The sequence below is a fragment of the Empidonax traillii genome, unplaced genomic scaffold, assembly GCF_003031625.1.
Source record: "Empidonax traillii isolate 1590-97213 ecotype Southwest subspecies unplaced genomic scaffold, ASM303162v1 scaffold402:size526523, whole genome shotgun sequence".
Taxonomy (NCBI): domain Eukaryota; kingdom Metazoa; phylum Chordata; class Aves; order Passeriformes; family Tyrannidae; genus Empidonax; species Empidonax traillii.
This window is the reverse complement of record NW_020955595.1, coordinates 489,849-506,606: the sequence shown is the minus strand read 5'-3', so window position 1 is coordinate 506,606 and position 16,758 is coordinate 489,849. Positions and strand designations below refer to the sequence as shown.

The 16,758-nt window shown below is 38.0% G+C and overlaps 1 protein-coding gene across 1 annotated transcript in view; it reads right to left on the bottom strand.

Moving 5' to 3' along the window:
* HSD17B12 (hydroxysteroid 17-beta dehydrogenase 12) overlaps positions 1-16,758 on the bottom strand; it is a 97,820-nt gene that overhangs the window by 13,583 nt on the left and 67,479 nt on the right. Inside the window, 3 exon segments of the mRNA XM_027893691.1 lie at positions 2,552-2,617; positions 5,870-5,951; positions 11,226-11,260. Coding sequence (XP_027749492.1) covers positions 2,552-2,617; positions 5,870-5,951; positions 11,226-11,260 — 183 coding nt within the window.

The following is a 16,758-nucleotide window of genomic DNA, read 5'->3' as shown; positions in this document are numbered from 1 at the left end:
AAGAGAACAAGGACACGGACTGCAATAAAATTAGCATAACAAATTGAAGCTGTGACAGCTATCGATCATCAGAACCAGATAACTCAATGGCAATTCATTGCCTACACTTAGGGAATAAAGAACAGTGCTGTCAGGAATTCAGCACCCTTAGCCAACACTGGAGTCACAAAAAGACAGCTTAGCACAACCTGTGAAGCTTTGTACAGGAAAACACAAGTGTAGATAAAGAATGCTACATTTAATTCTTGATTTGTTTATAATCTTAAAAATTAAGACACTTAAACCCCTTTTCCTGGCTTATCTATACTCAAAAGCTAGAAAATCTTTTCTAGACCATACAAATTCATACTGTGTTTAATGTCTTTAGTTAAGCATGAGTTACTGGGTTATTTACCTTTCCAGTTTCAATATGTACTCCAAAGTTGTAAACAGACAGTACCTGCTCCTCCTTTTTCTCCTCTCAAACTCATAGAATACTATTTAGACAAAATTTGGGGAGGAGGTGACAAATGCTCACATAAACAAGACATCTCAAAGATGTAACACTTGTATCTCCCGCAAGCATCTGTCCCTAAGTACTCTCACACTGAGGTAGCTATGAGCAGCCTTACCTAAGAAAACACCAGAAAACAGAGGTGCCACAAAACACACCCCAAAAATTCACACCATCTCTATTGCCAGTGAAGCTATGTGTTAAAGGAGTCTGTGCCTCACAGTTTGTAGGTAGACTTCAGCAGGAAAGAAGTCCTCCCAGAAGACTTCATATTACTGATATACGAAAGAGAGATATTGTATCAGTTCCTTCAGTCCCATTTTGAGACTGTGATCACAGATTGAGAGAAGGCCACACAGCAGGTAGATGAAATGGATCGGAAAAACAGCTGCCTGATAAGGAAGCTAAATCTGCAAGTAATACAATTTGAAACACACTGGGGAGGTAGAAATAATATAGGAGGGTAAAAATGAAGAGAAAGCTGTAACGACCTTGCCATGTGGTAAACACTGACCCATTGCCAGAAGTTTGAGGCTGAAGCCCTGTGAGAAGAGAAACTAACGAGGAGACAAAAAGCACTACAAGTTACTCCAGCTTAATCCAATGCAAGAACTGAGAGCATACAAAACCACCCTGTATGGTGAAACTGTACCTGTTCAGAGTGATACCGTTTTATGCATCCTTCATGGCTGTGCATTGGTTTAGCTAAAGGACATCGCAGAGTGCTAGGGCACAGAAACAAGCACTCAGAGGAGAAGGTATGCTTTCAGAGCTGTACTTCAAGTTATAATGTTGCAAGTTATAATGTTACCAGTGCAAAACCAAAGTCAAGCAGTTAGAATGCTTTCAGGGTCCACCTTAGCTAGCTCCCTCTCCACTGCCAACAGACCCCAAAATAAAGAGTGTTCCTGAAGATGTTTAGTAAAAGTTAAATCTATGTTTACAAGAGGTTCCCATTAAAGGGTCAACGACTGCATGGGAATAACTCACCCAGCAATTGTCTTTTTTCTTAATCCAATTCACCCTCAGGAACTGGGTCAAGACATTTCCTGGTAGTAAGTTCTCATTTTGCTAAGTATGCTTAAAGGAAAAAAACAATCTAGCACAAAAACAGTCAAAAAGGTAACACAGCCTTAAGCTGGTAAAAACTTCCCTGTAGTATTAGCCAGTAACAAAAGTTGTGCTCTCAAGAGTGCAGATGGTTTTGAGAACTGCCACACAGAACAGAGGAATGACAGACATGGACATAGCTTAATCCTGTTCGTAAGATCCCTAAATGAATTTTAGAAAGACAAACCATGTCTTCACAGTACGATCTTATACCACCTTTATCAAACTTACTCTTGTTCTAGAGAGAACAGGTTTAATCAGCAATGAAAAGTTCAGTGTTTGTGGCCAAAGCTGGAAATTTCAACTTTGGAAGCAAAAACTAAGAGTATATGAGAAGTGATATTAAAGCAAAATCCCATAAAGCTGTGAGAAATTGGTATGGTTTGCTTTTATGCCTCATAAAATATAATTAAAACCACGGAAGGTAAAAAAATGGGGGGGGGGCATGAAACAAGACTCAATAGTAATATGAAAAATTAGATCAGTTCATTACACATAAAGGATATTTGAGGCTTTTGTTCATTCTTCAACTATGCTTATACTTGTAGTTGATTCACTGATACTGCAGGGACTTTACTATTCTAGACTTTTCAGCTGTTACCCATGGAATGTCTGTACAAACACATTCCATAAGTGTATTCCAGTAGATGAAATCGCATAAAGGTATATTCTACAGAGTTGGACCGTTTTATGGAACACATTATACATAAAGGTTCAATTAGTATCATGAGCTAAACATCCAAACCAAACCCACACAAAAACAAACCATGTTTTTTGTTGCTCCAAGACCCATTGTTTCCAAGTAAGAAAGCTGCTAATGGGATCAAAAGAAATGCTTATCCTTAATCTGTGACACACTCATGAATAAGAGAATATGCTGATTCCTTTTTGTTACCAAGACACCAATGTTGCTGTGGTAACCACACTTACATGAAACAAACTACTCACCTGCACAATAATGCCCTTGCTCTTGTATTCTGCATGGAGGCCTCGGGAGAAGTAATCCACAAAAACCTAGAGAGAAAAGAAGGGAAGCATGCAGCATGCTACATGTTAAAATGCAAACTCTTTTTTGAAACACATTTGAATTACTCTTTAGGGTTCCAGTTTTCAAAGTGAAAAACCTTCGTTTCTCATTGAAACTTCGCATATAAGAGCAATGCCATTCAAATAGAAACCCTATGTTTATGAGGTACTTTTACAGAAGCGAGGCTCAATCTAAGCAAATTTAGAAAAAGGAACTAGATTTGTTACATAAATCCTAGTTAAAAAAAAAAAAAGGAAAATAAGACTTTAATGTTCACATTGTTCACTACTTATGTCATCTCCTTACACTTTTTCAAGAGTAATTTAAGTGAGTTTCTCTTGTGCATGGTTTTCAGAACATAGTGTTTAAACACTTGGTCTTCTGCCTTTAAGCTTTTAAGAATGCCACCCTCTGGTGTTACTTCTTCCTAGTCCTCAAGGTTCTCAAGGTCAAGAATCTCCACAGATTCTCTTCCAAACTTCTAGAAGTTTTAGAAATTACAAGACTCAAAATTCAAAGAAAAGTCAGAGGGCTTAAAAGGTGGATGTTAGTACCTGCCTTAAAGATGCCCTCAAAGCTCATTCAGCCACCTCTACAACCACGCCAGGAAATATTGTCCTAAGAATCCAAGGCTACTCAGAAGTTCAAACCAGTGTAGATTCCCACTTCCTGAGTTCTTCTAAACCACCTTTTCACTTTTCCCTCCTGCAGTCCAGTGAGACAAACTATCAGGTTTTGCTCTGGTTTCCTATTTTAATGAAACGATACAATCAACTAGGATGAATGGAGTACCTCCAATTGAATGAACTAAGCTATCTTATCCACGCTTGAAGCTAAGATAAATACTAAATAAATTAGTTCAAGTATTAAAGAGCAGTTTCTTCAGACCAGTTTCAAACAGCAAAGCTCTAGTACTGCACCTGCTTTACAGTCTTCCTTTGGTCATCATGTCATCCCTGGTTTAAAAAAGTCCTAATTGAAACCGGCACTTGAAGTTGGCAGTGCCCAGTGTTTCTCCTTTCAAGGTCATCCCACTGCACTCAGCCACAAGAAACAACAGAAACATTCCCATGGCACTGGGCTATTTCTATGGACACTCTTCTGAGCATACTCAAGACCTGAAAGAAAACTAGGTTTTGCTGGGTAGCAAATAGGTCCTTTTATTCTTCATCTTCAAGTTGCATGTAGAACCTAGAAGGAAGCTTCTTAAACCGAAAAAGCTTATCTGCTGTCCAGCTGTTCTTTCCTTCTCCCTTTCCTATAAGTTTGTAGTGAAATTCAGCATACAACATGAACAAGTCTGAAAGTCTAGTCTAGAGCAAGTACTGAAGTGAGCTGGCCATCCTCTCACAACAATAAGGCATGTGCATAAATACGCAAATATCTCAGTACAGTCCCTGAACAAAGCTGCCAGGTCTATGTGTGATAATTGACCAGAGTATACTGATAATCTATTAAAAAGAACTATATTATGTTAATAGAAGTGCTTTGATCATTCACATTTCTAACTATTCCTCCATGACCAAAATTCTGATATTAGGCACTGCTCCAAATACAGAGACACAGCATAAAAAGACTAGTTGCAAAGAGCTTGCAATAAAGAGAATGTTCATTTCACATGAGAAGAAAAAGCAACTTCCAGTATAAAAATAAGCTTTGGAGTTTTTCTTCTTGAAGCATTTCTTTCAAGACAAGTTAGGTTTTCTACTTCCAGATGCTCAAGTCCACCAAAAACCTTGAATTTAAAGAATGCTCTTTAAGTAAACATTCCTTGAATAAGCAGACAAGCATTGCATTTGAGAAAATTTCTTCTCCTTGGATATCCACATATCCAATACCAAACCCAAACACTAAAGACATGACAAGGGAAGGAGGAGAAGGTATAATCATATTTCACTTCTCATTAGCATTAACACAGGTAGATAGGTAAACCTGTCAAAAAATAGCACTATGATCCCTTTAAAAGTGTCTCATTTCATTGTAAACTAGGGAATTCTCCACAAGAAGGTTAAAGAGTTGGACTGCATCTGTTCCTGCTATTTAGTCAAAGTCATTGACTTGGACCTGAAGGATACTACGCTTTAAAACCTCTTTATATAGATGGGGGGGGAAACCAGCCTAGAAACTGCAGATACAGTCTTTCTATAGATACATTAGGGGAGTCACTTTCATGCTTACTAACCTTGCTGTGGTAGAAGATGAACAGTGCTGAGAATAGGCAGATTACTTGACCTGTAATTTACTTTCCCATTGAAAAAAAGACTAACCAAGGCAGTGTAAGGTGTTTTATCACTAAAATCAGACACTCAAGTCATTCCATAAAGCTGAAGGCATGCCACAACAAAAGCGACCATTTGTATTAAAACAAAGAACTGTCCTCTCAAGAAACAGCTATGTCAAGAAGGAATTTTATCAGCTAAAACCAACTCAGGCTTCTAAACTTAAATGTCCTCTCCTTCAGTATGAATAAAATAGCATGCATCAACTCCTTTCTGGGAATATGAAGGCATTGAGAGTCTAGAGAACACGTAGGTCTGTTCTGATGTGAATGACACTACTGAAGGTTTCTTCATCCTGTCAAGATTCTTCTTAGACTCTGAAACCCTGAAAGTATTTAAGGTAATTACCAGGGATGCCTAAAAAAGCTGTAGTGCCATACTGCTTTAATGTCAGTGTAAATGCCTCTTGCGTTCAGTTTTACCACATATGCTTCAGTTCCATACTGTGTGCCCATACTGTCTTTACAGCATTCACTGGAGATATTTTAGGAAGATGTTTTAGAATTCCCTGCAATTATCTTTGCGGGAAAAAATAAGACCAGCTGCAAAAACACAAAACTGTCCCAGTGACACAAAGAGAAACCAGAGCAGATAAATTAAAGATGAACTGTAGATCATAGAATCATCACAGAAATTAGGGGGAAAAGGTCACAAAATCAAAATAATAATAATGTATGTTAAACTTAGTCAATGTCTTTTCTCAGCCTCCCTTTAAGCTTGCTGGGTACACTAGCATCCTTTTCCATGTAAAAAGTAATGCATGAGGAAATATAAAATAGTCATTTCCATGTCAACTCAGTTCTCTCTCAAACTTCCAGCTTCCACTACTAGAAAAATTCAAGACAGAAACTCTGTACTTTTAGTTCATGAAAGCACCACTAGATGGACACCAAAACATTTATTCCTGTAAGTGTTGGCTTATGTTTGACACTTCATTTCAGTGTGGAAAAGAACACTTACCTTGGTTGCGGAGTAAAGAGTCAGTAGTGGGGTTGGATACATCCCAGCAGCTGATGCAATATTCAGGATTATCCCTTTTGATCTGAAAGGAAGCAAAGATATATTATCATGAAATAAAGGAAACATATTAAATGTATCAGAAAATTACAGTAAGCCTAAAAAAAATTTTTCAGGATGCAATTCAGATTAGGATCTGTTTAAAAACCCCCAACCAAATCCTAAATTGAAATTTACCTCGTGCACAGTTATAGGTATCCAAGTAGCTGGTATTAAATTAGGTACAACTTCAAGGTCAATACAGCAAGAAAATCAAAGCCATATTTATATACACACAGACACAAACACACATGGGGCTAAACTATGCAAAACCATTGAGTCAAGCTGGCACAACTTCAAGAGGAACTTCTATATCTTGGGATAAGGTGCAGAAATGGCAACACAGATTTGTTGTATAATTTACACTTTGACAATTTCTTTCATCTTCTAAATGTTACCTCATGATGGGTCTTCAAGATAAGAAGCATCTGAATCTACTGCTCAAATACAGAAGTGTTTTAATAATTATGGAAGATATTCAGTGGACAAACACAGAAAGTAAGAGTTGTTTTAAAGTTGTATTATAGTAACATTGAAGGTTTTAAACAGTAACATTTCGTTAAAGATATCAGAAATTAGCTACCATCTGCTCTGCCAAGCAGTTCTAAAGCACATGCAGGTAGGACAGAAAGATTCCTGCATTACCAAATACAGACTGATTTGGACTATGTCTATTTCTAAGACTAGTTTTACCTAAAGAACAGGCACAGTTAGTGCTAGGTAGAAAACCTGATTTTTAAAAGCTTCATGCAAATTAGGGCAATTACACTGTTAAAAGGTGCTATGAGACAGTCCAACAGAGTGAAAGACACATCTCTGCTTCTTCCTACCATGTTGTGAATTCAAGCCAGTTTACCTGAACATACTCAGTATGCTGTGTTTAGTGCAGTGAGAACATTCATGCAGGTAGGCATCACACAGCTCAGCTCCTACAGATTTACATGAGAGTTTCTCATCATATCTGTTCATCTAAGTATACCTTATGCCACTGCTGCCACAATGATTTAAGTAACCATCTTAAAAACAAACTAATTTAAGTGACCATTAAAAATAAAAACAATATAAACACTTTGGAAATCATGACAATAGATTCAAACCAACATGGCTTCTGCCATGATATAAGTGTGAATTACATCTGTGATTGATTTGCCTCTAGGAATGAAATGGCAAATGTGACAGAAAAGAATAATTTCCATCATTCAGGATTTCACACACCTTTGCCAAAGTTCATTGTATTTTTCAGGAGTTCCCTGCAAGCCTTGTTTGGTGAAATAAAGTAGTAACGTGGATCAAAATACATAGCATGGAAAACACAACACCACAAATTATTCATGAATTTTCAAGACACCCAAAGGTTAACACTGGATGCCAGAAGTTTTTCATATCAAGACAGGTGGTGATTGTAATATTTATTCATGAGCTCAAATGGAGATTAGCAGTGAAATGAGTATTTATGCAGTTTTTGAGAGATTACCAGATTGGAGAATACTATAAGGAACTTTTTAAAGAGCTTAGGCTGCTATGTGAACAGACTACAGAATGGCAGATGAAAAATCAATATTAACAGTGCATCAGTAACCGAGAATGCATCCTAAAGAAAATAATGTGAATTAATCACACATCTTGCAGGTCTCCAAATCAACTATCCCCTCCATGAGAAACCTGAACAAGGAGGTGGTTTTTTGTGCATCAAGTCACCAAAACTAGCCAAAGAACAGGATGCTGGGAATGGCAGGGACAGATCCTTCACCACCACTGGAATCTTTATTACAGTCCACAGAAGATTTTTATCCCTCCAAATACAGCACAAATATTAAGAACCTGATGATTTAAGGAAGGGGAAAAGAAGGATGAAAAAAAGCCACCCTTTACTTATTTAAGAAACTGTTAGGAGCAGCCATGATAAGAGTATACAAACTAATGAATGAAAAAGATCAAGACCTTGATTTATCCTCTCAGCATACAAAAGAAAGATGACATTTATTTAGATGAAAGACTGAAATTGAGATCTGATAAAAGAAAGTGCTCTTCTCATATTCAGACTATGGGACTACTTATGGCCACAAAACTTAATTGAGGACAAAAGCTTAATAGGATTCAAAGAAGGATAAGCATTGATATGGATAAAGACAAGCCTCATGCTTATAAAGCTACCTGAAGCTTTAGAAGAGAGGCTGGCATTCAGGAGGTAAGTGAGGAAAATCATCGTGGAAACACAAAAAATTAATAGCAGCTCCTTGAAGAACCTCCATGTATTGGTCTCTTTGAAGCAGTCAATGTCACTGGGGGTTTTGTGGTTTGTATTTTCACTTTTTAAAGAGTAGAGCCCCAGCCTTAAAAGCCCGTAACTTAAAACCTCCAAATAAAATGAAACTGAGAAGCACGTGTGTAGGGGGAACACTTCCAATTACTCCAATTACACTTTTGCTTCTTAGAGGAATTGCAGAAGAAATGTTTTTAGGTAGGGGTCTGAAAAATTACTTGAGCATCAATGTGGCAGAAATAAATTTTGGCTCCATCTAATTTGACTGTGCAGTTAATGGGAAAAAAAAAAAAAAAAGATGGTTAAGATGAACAGAGCCAGGCCCACACCCTCACACCTCCTATCATTCTACCTTAAGTGGTCCGGCACCAGGGAGGCTATATTTAGCCATCTCCCTGTTGCTGTGGCAACCAGCGCCTGCTCCAGCTGCATGCCAAGTGGAAAGAGCAAGCTTCTTCTGTAATGTAATTATGCACTTGCTACTTCCCTGGCAATAAATACCATAGTTTGGTATTTGTCTAAAAACAGTGAACTGATTTTTGGTGGTGGTGGCTTTTTTGTTCCCAAAGACATCAAGCCTCGATTTTCAGTTCTATGAATCGCCCACCTTAGACAGTAGCCTGAAAATTTACAGAGGAACTACTCATTAAAGTGTAATAGAAAGCTGCAGATTATAAATTGTCACTTTAAGTGTTCATAGCACAGGAGAAAAGCCACAGTAGAGAATCTAAACACCATTACCAGAAGAGCCATTCAGCTAACGCTGCTCTGGTTATTATAAATAAAAGGTAAAAGACACATCAAGATGTAGTTTTATTTTCTCTTATCAGACCTGGATGCAAAGCATGCGAAGTCTGCTCTATGTTTGCACTTAACTTGTAATATATTGCCATCAAACCAACATTCAAATACACAAAAGTACGCACTAGAGATAGCTGCAAGATGCTAAAACATGCTACGTCACATCTATCTACTCAACATGCTATCCTCCTTGAACAAGTGAGGAATAACAATGAGATTCTTCGTCTAGTTTTATTCTTAGAACTTGGAGCTCTATGAAGCCCATGGCCCCATGTGAGAAACGTATGGTTGACCTAAAGAGCAGCTGAGTACAGCCACAATTATTCATGCCCTTGAATTTGCTGGACATCCATGTCCTCTTGTGGTTACAGACTGTTAGTCGTATTAATGGCCTGTGAGCTATGACTGTGCAAGAGCTGGCAGCTGCAGACATTGCTTCTTCTGTGCACTGCAAACCCAACCAACTTCACAAAAATCAAACAGAAAATGGAAGCTTTTCCAAATATTTTTCCCTGGGACAGAAACCAAGGCCTTCATCCAAACACGCAGTAGTTTAAAGAGGCTCCATATACACAGGAAAAAGTTCAAGATGTGTACTTTACTTTTTTTAACCACTATTAACCTTTTCTTTTCAAGATTTTTGAATATTTATCCTTGGGATCCCTGAGGTAGTAATGCAGTTAGGAGAAGTGAGAGTAAAAATGATATGGTGTGCTGAAAAACAGAAGTTAGCAGGATATTGGTTTGCTGCCTTTCATTCAAATCATCTTACCTGCATTGATATGTAAAAACAAACACAAGTAGAGTATACATCATTCTCTCCTGAGAAGCTGAAGAGATCAACTCTGCCAAATGGATAGCTACAACATTTCTTTAACCAAAGAAGAAACCGAGGCAAGAAACTGCCAAATCTCCTAAGTTCCAGAATCTAGTAAGGAAACAACACCAAAGTGCTTCAAAACCAGAATGGTTTGGTCATGTGGGCACCTTCAGAGGGCAGTGGTTTCACAAAAGGTAAGTCCCTTTATCTATCATTAATAGTACAAGGACAAGGAGTAACTACTGACTGACAAACCCTGAGTCCTATCACCAGTGTTCTACAATCCCCATCCTTTATTCCAGCTTCACTGGGAAATAGTACACTCCTGGCCCCAGAGCTCAGTCTTGGGCCTTCATTTTTAATTCAAGTTTCTTTAGATGAAATAAACTTATTCAAATCTCTTGATTGTTTAACTAAAAATCTAAGTTCGCCGTCACCCTGATATGTTAAGACACTGACTCCCATACTAACCTCTAGCTCTTAGAGTTTGTACTCAGGAAGAAGCTTTGTTTTAAATGTGAAACATATGCTATGCATCTGTGCATCACTTGAATAACTGAATCTTGGTCTGCGATAAAGATTCCCAGGCAGTGGGATGATACAAAATATACCAATTTTTTTCTTCAGCTTTGCCAGACTTGGAGGTTCACCCCACATATATGCTCCTCCTGCCGTATCGGTTTGCATGGTTCTACAGAGTTTCCCCCAGTATTGCAGTCATAGCTCAAACCTGATCCAGGGCAACCCCCAGCAAGCCAGGGCCAAGCACTGCAAGAGACATGGCAAACAGCCAGGACAGTCAACATCAGTTAGAAAATAGCCTGGAGGGACTAAATGGAAACTGTGAACCTTTCAGGTTCACCTGGGAGCTAGCTAGGAAGTCAGTACATGTCTTCCGCAGAGACAATGGTATATTATTTTAAAGAGCTGGTCTCCAGTTCTACTTTTCCACATGATCACAGACTTTCCTCAATATACCTCCTACTGTATAATGAGAACATATTCTTTGCATCCATTTTACTTACAATGACTTAGAGAGAAATAGCCTTAAGAAGGTTATTCCCAGGAACTGTAACCACCCCCTCAGAATAGCAGGTTGTTGAGTTAGTGCTGATGACTCAGACGGGCTTTTTAATTCTGTTCTAAAAGGAATCACCACAACAGTGGAGAAGGGAGAGGAAAAATATAAAGGGAATTGAGTGGAAAAGGCTTCCACTGTCTGATGATTCATGCACCATCAGCGTGACTCACCCAGCAATACTCTGCCATTAAAACATGGAGACTAGGCTGATTAGTCACAGTAATGAATTTTTCAAGAAAGGATTCTCCCCTATAAATAATGATGACTTTGTCTGGATAGTGTTAGTGTGACTCACCTTTCCAGCATGCCGGGCAGCACCAGTCGTGTCATCTGCAAAAGGAAAACATTCGTGATGGCTGAGAATGCAGACACCAGACAGCTAGAGACCGAGGGAAACCTCCCTTCCTCCCAGAAGCAGCTGCCACCCCCTCCACCCCAACCTCGGCTCGGGGAAGTAGAGACCATACTTTGCGTGGGCAGTTTATTTTTATTCTACCTGGATAACTTGGCTCTGTCAAGTAATATGTGCCCTGAATCTGGTGAAACCATCCAGCTAGTAGCATAAGAGTAAATAAAACAAATGCCTTCACCACTCTGCAGCATTCGTAGCCTCTAAAGAACGTTAAAACACCAGAGCTCTACAGTACATGTACCATCTTTCTCTCCTCACAATAAGCACCTAACTTCCCCAAGACTGACTAAATTTACCACCTATGCCAAGACTCAAAATAGTATCCAATACATTTTAGCTACGCTTACTGAACTGCTGAGTTTAGGATAAAAATATATTATGGAGCAGTTAAAGCACTGGACAGAACTAGTGAATATAAGTTTCCTATATTATATTACCCACAGAAAACTCTTAGGACCCAAAAACATTTTTGCTGACTACACAGACATTTTTACACTGAAAAACCTACATCCCCATAAGGAAAGCAGCCTGGCAAACCTCCTCACTGCTCTGGAAGCTCCTTCCTTCTTTATGACTCCAAATAATCTATCTACAAGCTAGCTGAAGGATTCTCTCGAACAGTAATCCTAAAACAAGCTTCCTAGTTGCAGACTGAGCATCCCTGACAAGGGAAACAAACCAAGCATCAATCCAAACTTGGACAAAATTTTAATTTGTGTAAAATAGTTAATTTTCCTATTACTTGTTATTACCATCCTCAAATACATTTTAAATCCAAAACTTCTGCCTTTAAGAAATAACATCAAAGTTCAGCTTCTGCCAAATGCTACCCTACCCCCAACCAACCCTTTTAATGTCACCTCATCGACACCAAAGACAGATCGGACAAAAATATAAATTGCTACCACTTATGATATCCAAAAGATGTTCCAACGAAGTTTTTGAAAATGCAGTGAGGAGGGGGCAATAAATACTAAAATCAGCACACACCAAAAAGTAATAGTACTCCCCCAGATACTAAATGACCTTGATAAATTAAAACATTGAATATTTGAATAATATGGTAGGGAAAAACACGTACACAAAAGAAATCAGCATATACAGTCACACAAAACACCTGTAAGCACTTTTATTACAGAGAAACAAATCTCATTGCAGCAACCTATTCATTTTACTATCACCATTGCATTATCACTTACATATGACTCAATCTGGGTTTGAGGGTTTTTTGTTCGTTTTTATTTTTAAATTATAAAGCATACCCTTTCAGGAATAAAGGAGGAAAAACATAAAAAAAAACAACTTCAGTTAATTGCAGCTGACACAAAAAAAAATGGCAGAGAAAGGCTGTGTTTTGCATTTTGTTGGCATTTCTACTTAGAACAGATTCATCAGCCACGCTGCATGACCATTTTGATAAGGGACTGTACAGGTAGGACATGACCAGACCTTTCTTTATGAAGTCAGCCGCTGACACACTTAGCTGTCAGCACTGCTCCACGAGTCAAACCCCATGCAACTTTAAAAAAAATCTCTAGCATTAAGTTTAAGCATACATGAGCCTTTTCATACGCTAATGCATCAAAAGAGATTTATAAACAACTATTTATTTTAATGTTAAAGGCTAAAGAATGGTTTGGGCTGATTTTAAGACTAGTTCAAGATGGGAAGATCTTTTATCTGATGCAAGTTTTATGATATCTTCCACAGGTCCCTTGGTAAAAAGCAGCATACTGGTTTTTTTGCCTCTCAGGGCAGTGTAATGCTGCATATCATCTCCACAGACTGGCACAGGAATTTAGTCTGAAATTGCCTTCCCTTATGCAACTCATAAACTACGTAAAAAATCAGTACACAATTTCCCACTGTAATGCAGAGGAGACCCCCACAGTTTGGAACTTTTGTTGTAAATCCACACAAATGCATTCATGGTCTAAATACAAACTGTAACCCACCAAGGAGCTCTAACAGTTTATCATGGACCTGCTAGTTACTACTGATATCCAAATGAGAGTATAGAAAAACATGCTACAATAATTGGTGGACTTACACAAAATAAAAAACTATGAAGTCTCTCACCACCAACTGTGTTAAATGATTTGTTTCTGAAGTGCAGCCAGACGGGCAATCAATTTTTTTCCCCCTCCACAGAAAAATACTGATGGCAAAACTGGATTACATATGTAACATCACTTCCATTTGTTTCATTAAAATTAGTATTTTGGGGGAATTTCAAAAATCTGTGAAATAGGGCAAAACCTGTTTTTGCTATCAGCATTTTTACATCTTGTGATGTGTGAAGAAATATATATATATGAATCTGTAGTATCTTTATATACAGAAAAATACTTTTTTTTTAAAAAAGAGTAAGATAACAGAAGGCAGCTCTCTGACTCAGTCTCACCTGACCCAGCCAAGTCCACACTCAGAAAGCACTATTGGAAAAACACTGGCAGGGTATTCTGCAGCAATATTCCAGTCTGGCAATTTTATATATTGTACAGACACGTAAAATATTTCCAGTATTAATTAAAATAAAACCATAAATAGAAGAAATGTAGTTTTACCACTAATAACAGCGTATGTATGTGCTTGTATTGCATGATCCTCATCCAAAACAGCCAAAGTGGTTAACACTCTTGTTTTCAATAGTGATAATCTCAGACGTGCCATTGTGAAATAGGCAGTTAAAAACCAAACATCTAGAACTGAATAAATATCTCCCAAATAAAGAATTCAAATTCTAGCTAGGTCTTGTTTAGAGACACCGGTTTTGTAATGGCATGTATTTCATACATTGCAAAGAATTCCAAGTCTGAGTCTATAGGAATTAGCACATAGGATGTAGAGAATTCTACAGTAGTGTTTGTTTCTCTGAAGGCAATCTAATAAAGGAAGAAAAAAGTAAGGAAACCTAAGGGAGAGACTGGGAACTACCCTAAGAAGAGTGCTCTTGGTTGGTGGTCACTAAACATTCTTAGGCTTCCTTCACAGAACCACTTTTCTGAAGGAATGATACTTTCCACAGAAATACGAGTGCTACAGTTGAAAATGTGAATGTTCCCAAGACTCTGAAGACTCGGGTAATTCTAGACAAGTAGTTATACACTAGGCTATGTGAAAACTGCCAGAACATCCAAAACAAACTGGCTTTTTTCTTTCTGAAAAGTTTCGTTAGATCAGAGTGTGTGTGCACATGTGCATCTGAGAAATTTGTTCAGTACGATCTCCTCAACATCAGAAATTCTTAATCTCTGAGATTTTATACAGTTTGGCAAAAATGTTTAGCACATGAAGCAGTAGTTGTTGCAGTTTGTTTGTTTGTTTTTCTATTATTTAATATATAAACTTTGGGGTACAGTCGGGTCTGCATTATTTTTAAGCCAACTTCTTTTACACATAACCATTCAGATCTCAAGTTCCAGGAAATGGAAATGGTTAACTTAAGGTAGAGATTGATTACCGATCATTTCAATAATCTTTTACAAGTAGCTTTTTTGCTTGATTTCTTTTTATCTGCAAATGCATTTATTACTTTCCTGGCAAGCACTGGTTGTATTGTCCACTCTTCCTCACCAAATTTGTCTTCTACCTACTAATTCTGGAAAAAGTAACACCATGTGTAGTCCAGTGAAGGAAAGATTCCTACTTGCAAATACAAAAATGCACAGACTTATGGCTAGATTTATGATCTAAAGCAGGTGCTATACTTAAAAGGTGCTATTTGAAGACTAACAAATAGTTAGTAGTTATAATCATGTATTTCCAGAATTTTTCCTTCCAAAGAAAACCTCACATTCTTAGTGATCACTGTAGTCTTTTCTCACTCCAATCTAAGCAATAGCTCTGAACCAGTGCTTAGGGAAAGAATAATAATGTGCAAAATTTTGAATATCTTTCAAGTGATATTCACTCAGACTACTAAAATACAGTAGGAAAAGCTGAGGTAAATATTTAAAGTCATCCTTCATATCTTATGGGCCACATAACTGTTATACCAAGCAGAAATCTAATACCACAGTTGTATACTTAGAGACAAATCATTCTATGTTATGACTGCAAGTCATTCTTTCCACTTCAAAAGGGTATAATGATCTGTAATTGGGGCTACACAAATACAATAAAGCATGAAGCTACAGAACTTGGACAAGTTTTCTGCTTTGTTATGCAGCTACGAAGCTTCCCTCATTCACAAATCTGGGGTGAAATTATAACAACTCAAAGCAACATAACCTTTTAAAGACCAGCAATTCCCCATAGTGCACCCACTCACATACAAAAACCCTACTGCTACTGTAAGATAATTTAGAGTGCCTGGGCAGAGGATTCACTCAAGTTCATAAATGCACTAGCTGTTTAACCAAGAGTTAACTGGCACCATGTCTATGCCACACTTGCTTGCAGACCTTACACTGAAAGAGCTAAGGAACTGTACTCATGCACTGGTAGTTAAATTGATTATGAGACCTGTTCTCAGCATCTACAAAGGTATTTTAAAGTGTCTCTCTTGAAAAAATACCTTCTTAATGCAGCTCATACCCCAAGCCAACAAGAATGGTTTATATTTGTAAAAACTAGCAAGTAAACCTGATGTTAACAGGAAGTCACACAGTAACCCATGTGGACATGACAGGCGCACAGGACATACAAAGGGAACTATGAATGTAACATGCTGCAATCCCTGCTCATTATCAAACTTTCCCCCGAGCAACAGTTTTAGAGGAGAAAGTTTTCCCTGTTTAGATCCACAAAGTTTTGGAGTCCAGTTTAAAAGGGAAAGCTTTCAAAATAGCCATCCTTTGCCCCCTGCCCTTTACACAGCAAAAAGACTACTCAAATAATAAGGCTGAACCTTCTCTTTCCAGAGGTGAAATACGTATTTATGTCAGCCCCAAATCTACAGAAAGCTACAAAACTCTACGATTTCCTGAATTTCCCCAAGTTACTTGTACTTTGAGGAAAAATTCCTAGTGCTTCTCTGAGTATTGCTGAAAAATATTTATCACAGCTAGATTTCCCTTGATCTGGCTTTCTGTGTATCACACCCTCGGGTTCAAAGTCATCAAGGTGAGAAACCAAAGCATTGAATTTCTCCCTCTGGACCATCTGAATGATATTCATGACCACCTTCACAGAACACTTACTCCTTTCCCAAGCATTGGCAACTGTCCCTCTCTGTTATAAACCTGCATTATGTACTTGGCTAAATCATCCTCCCCACCTTTGATTATGACTTTGAATATAAACGTAAAGAAACCTCTTGACGAGACTGGAATACACACACAGAGTGATTTATTCTCACAAGTCAGTGTTGCCACTGCTTTCAGAATTTTGTTCCATTTAATGTGACCCTCTCCAGTACACAGCAAATACAAAAATGTATGTAGGGTTCCAGCAGGGGCAAGCAACTACCATC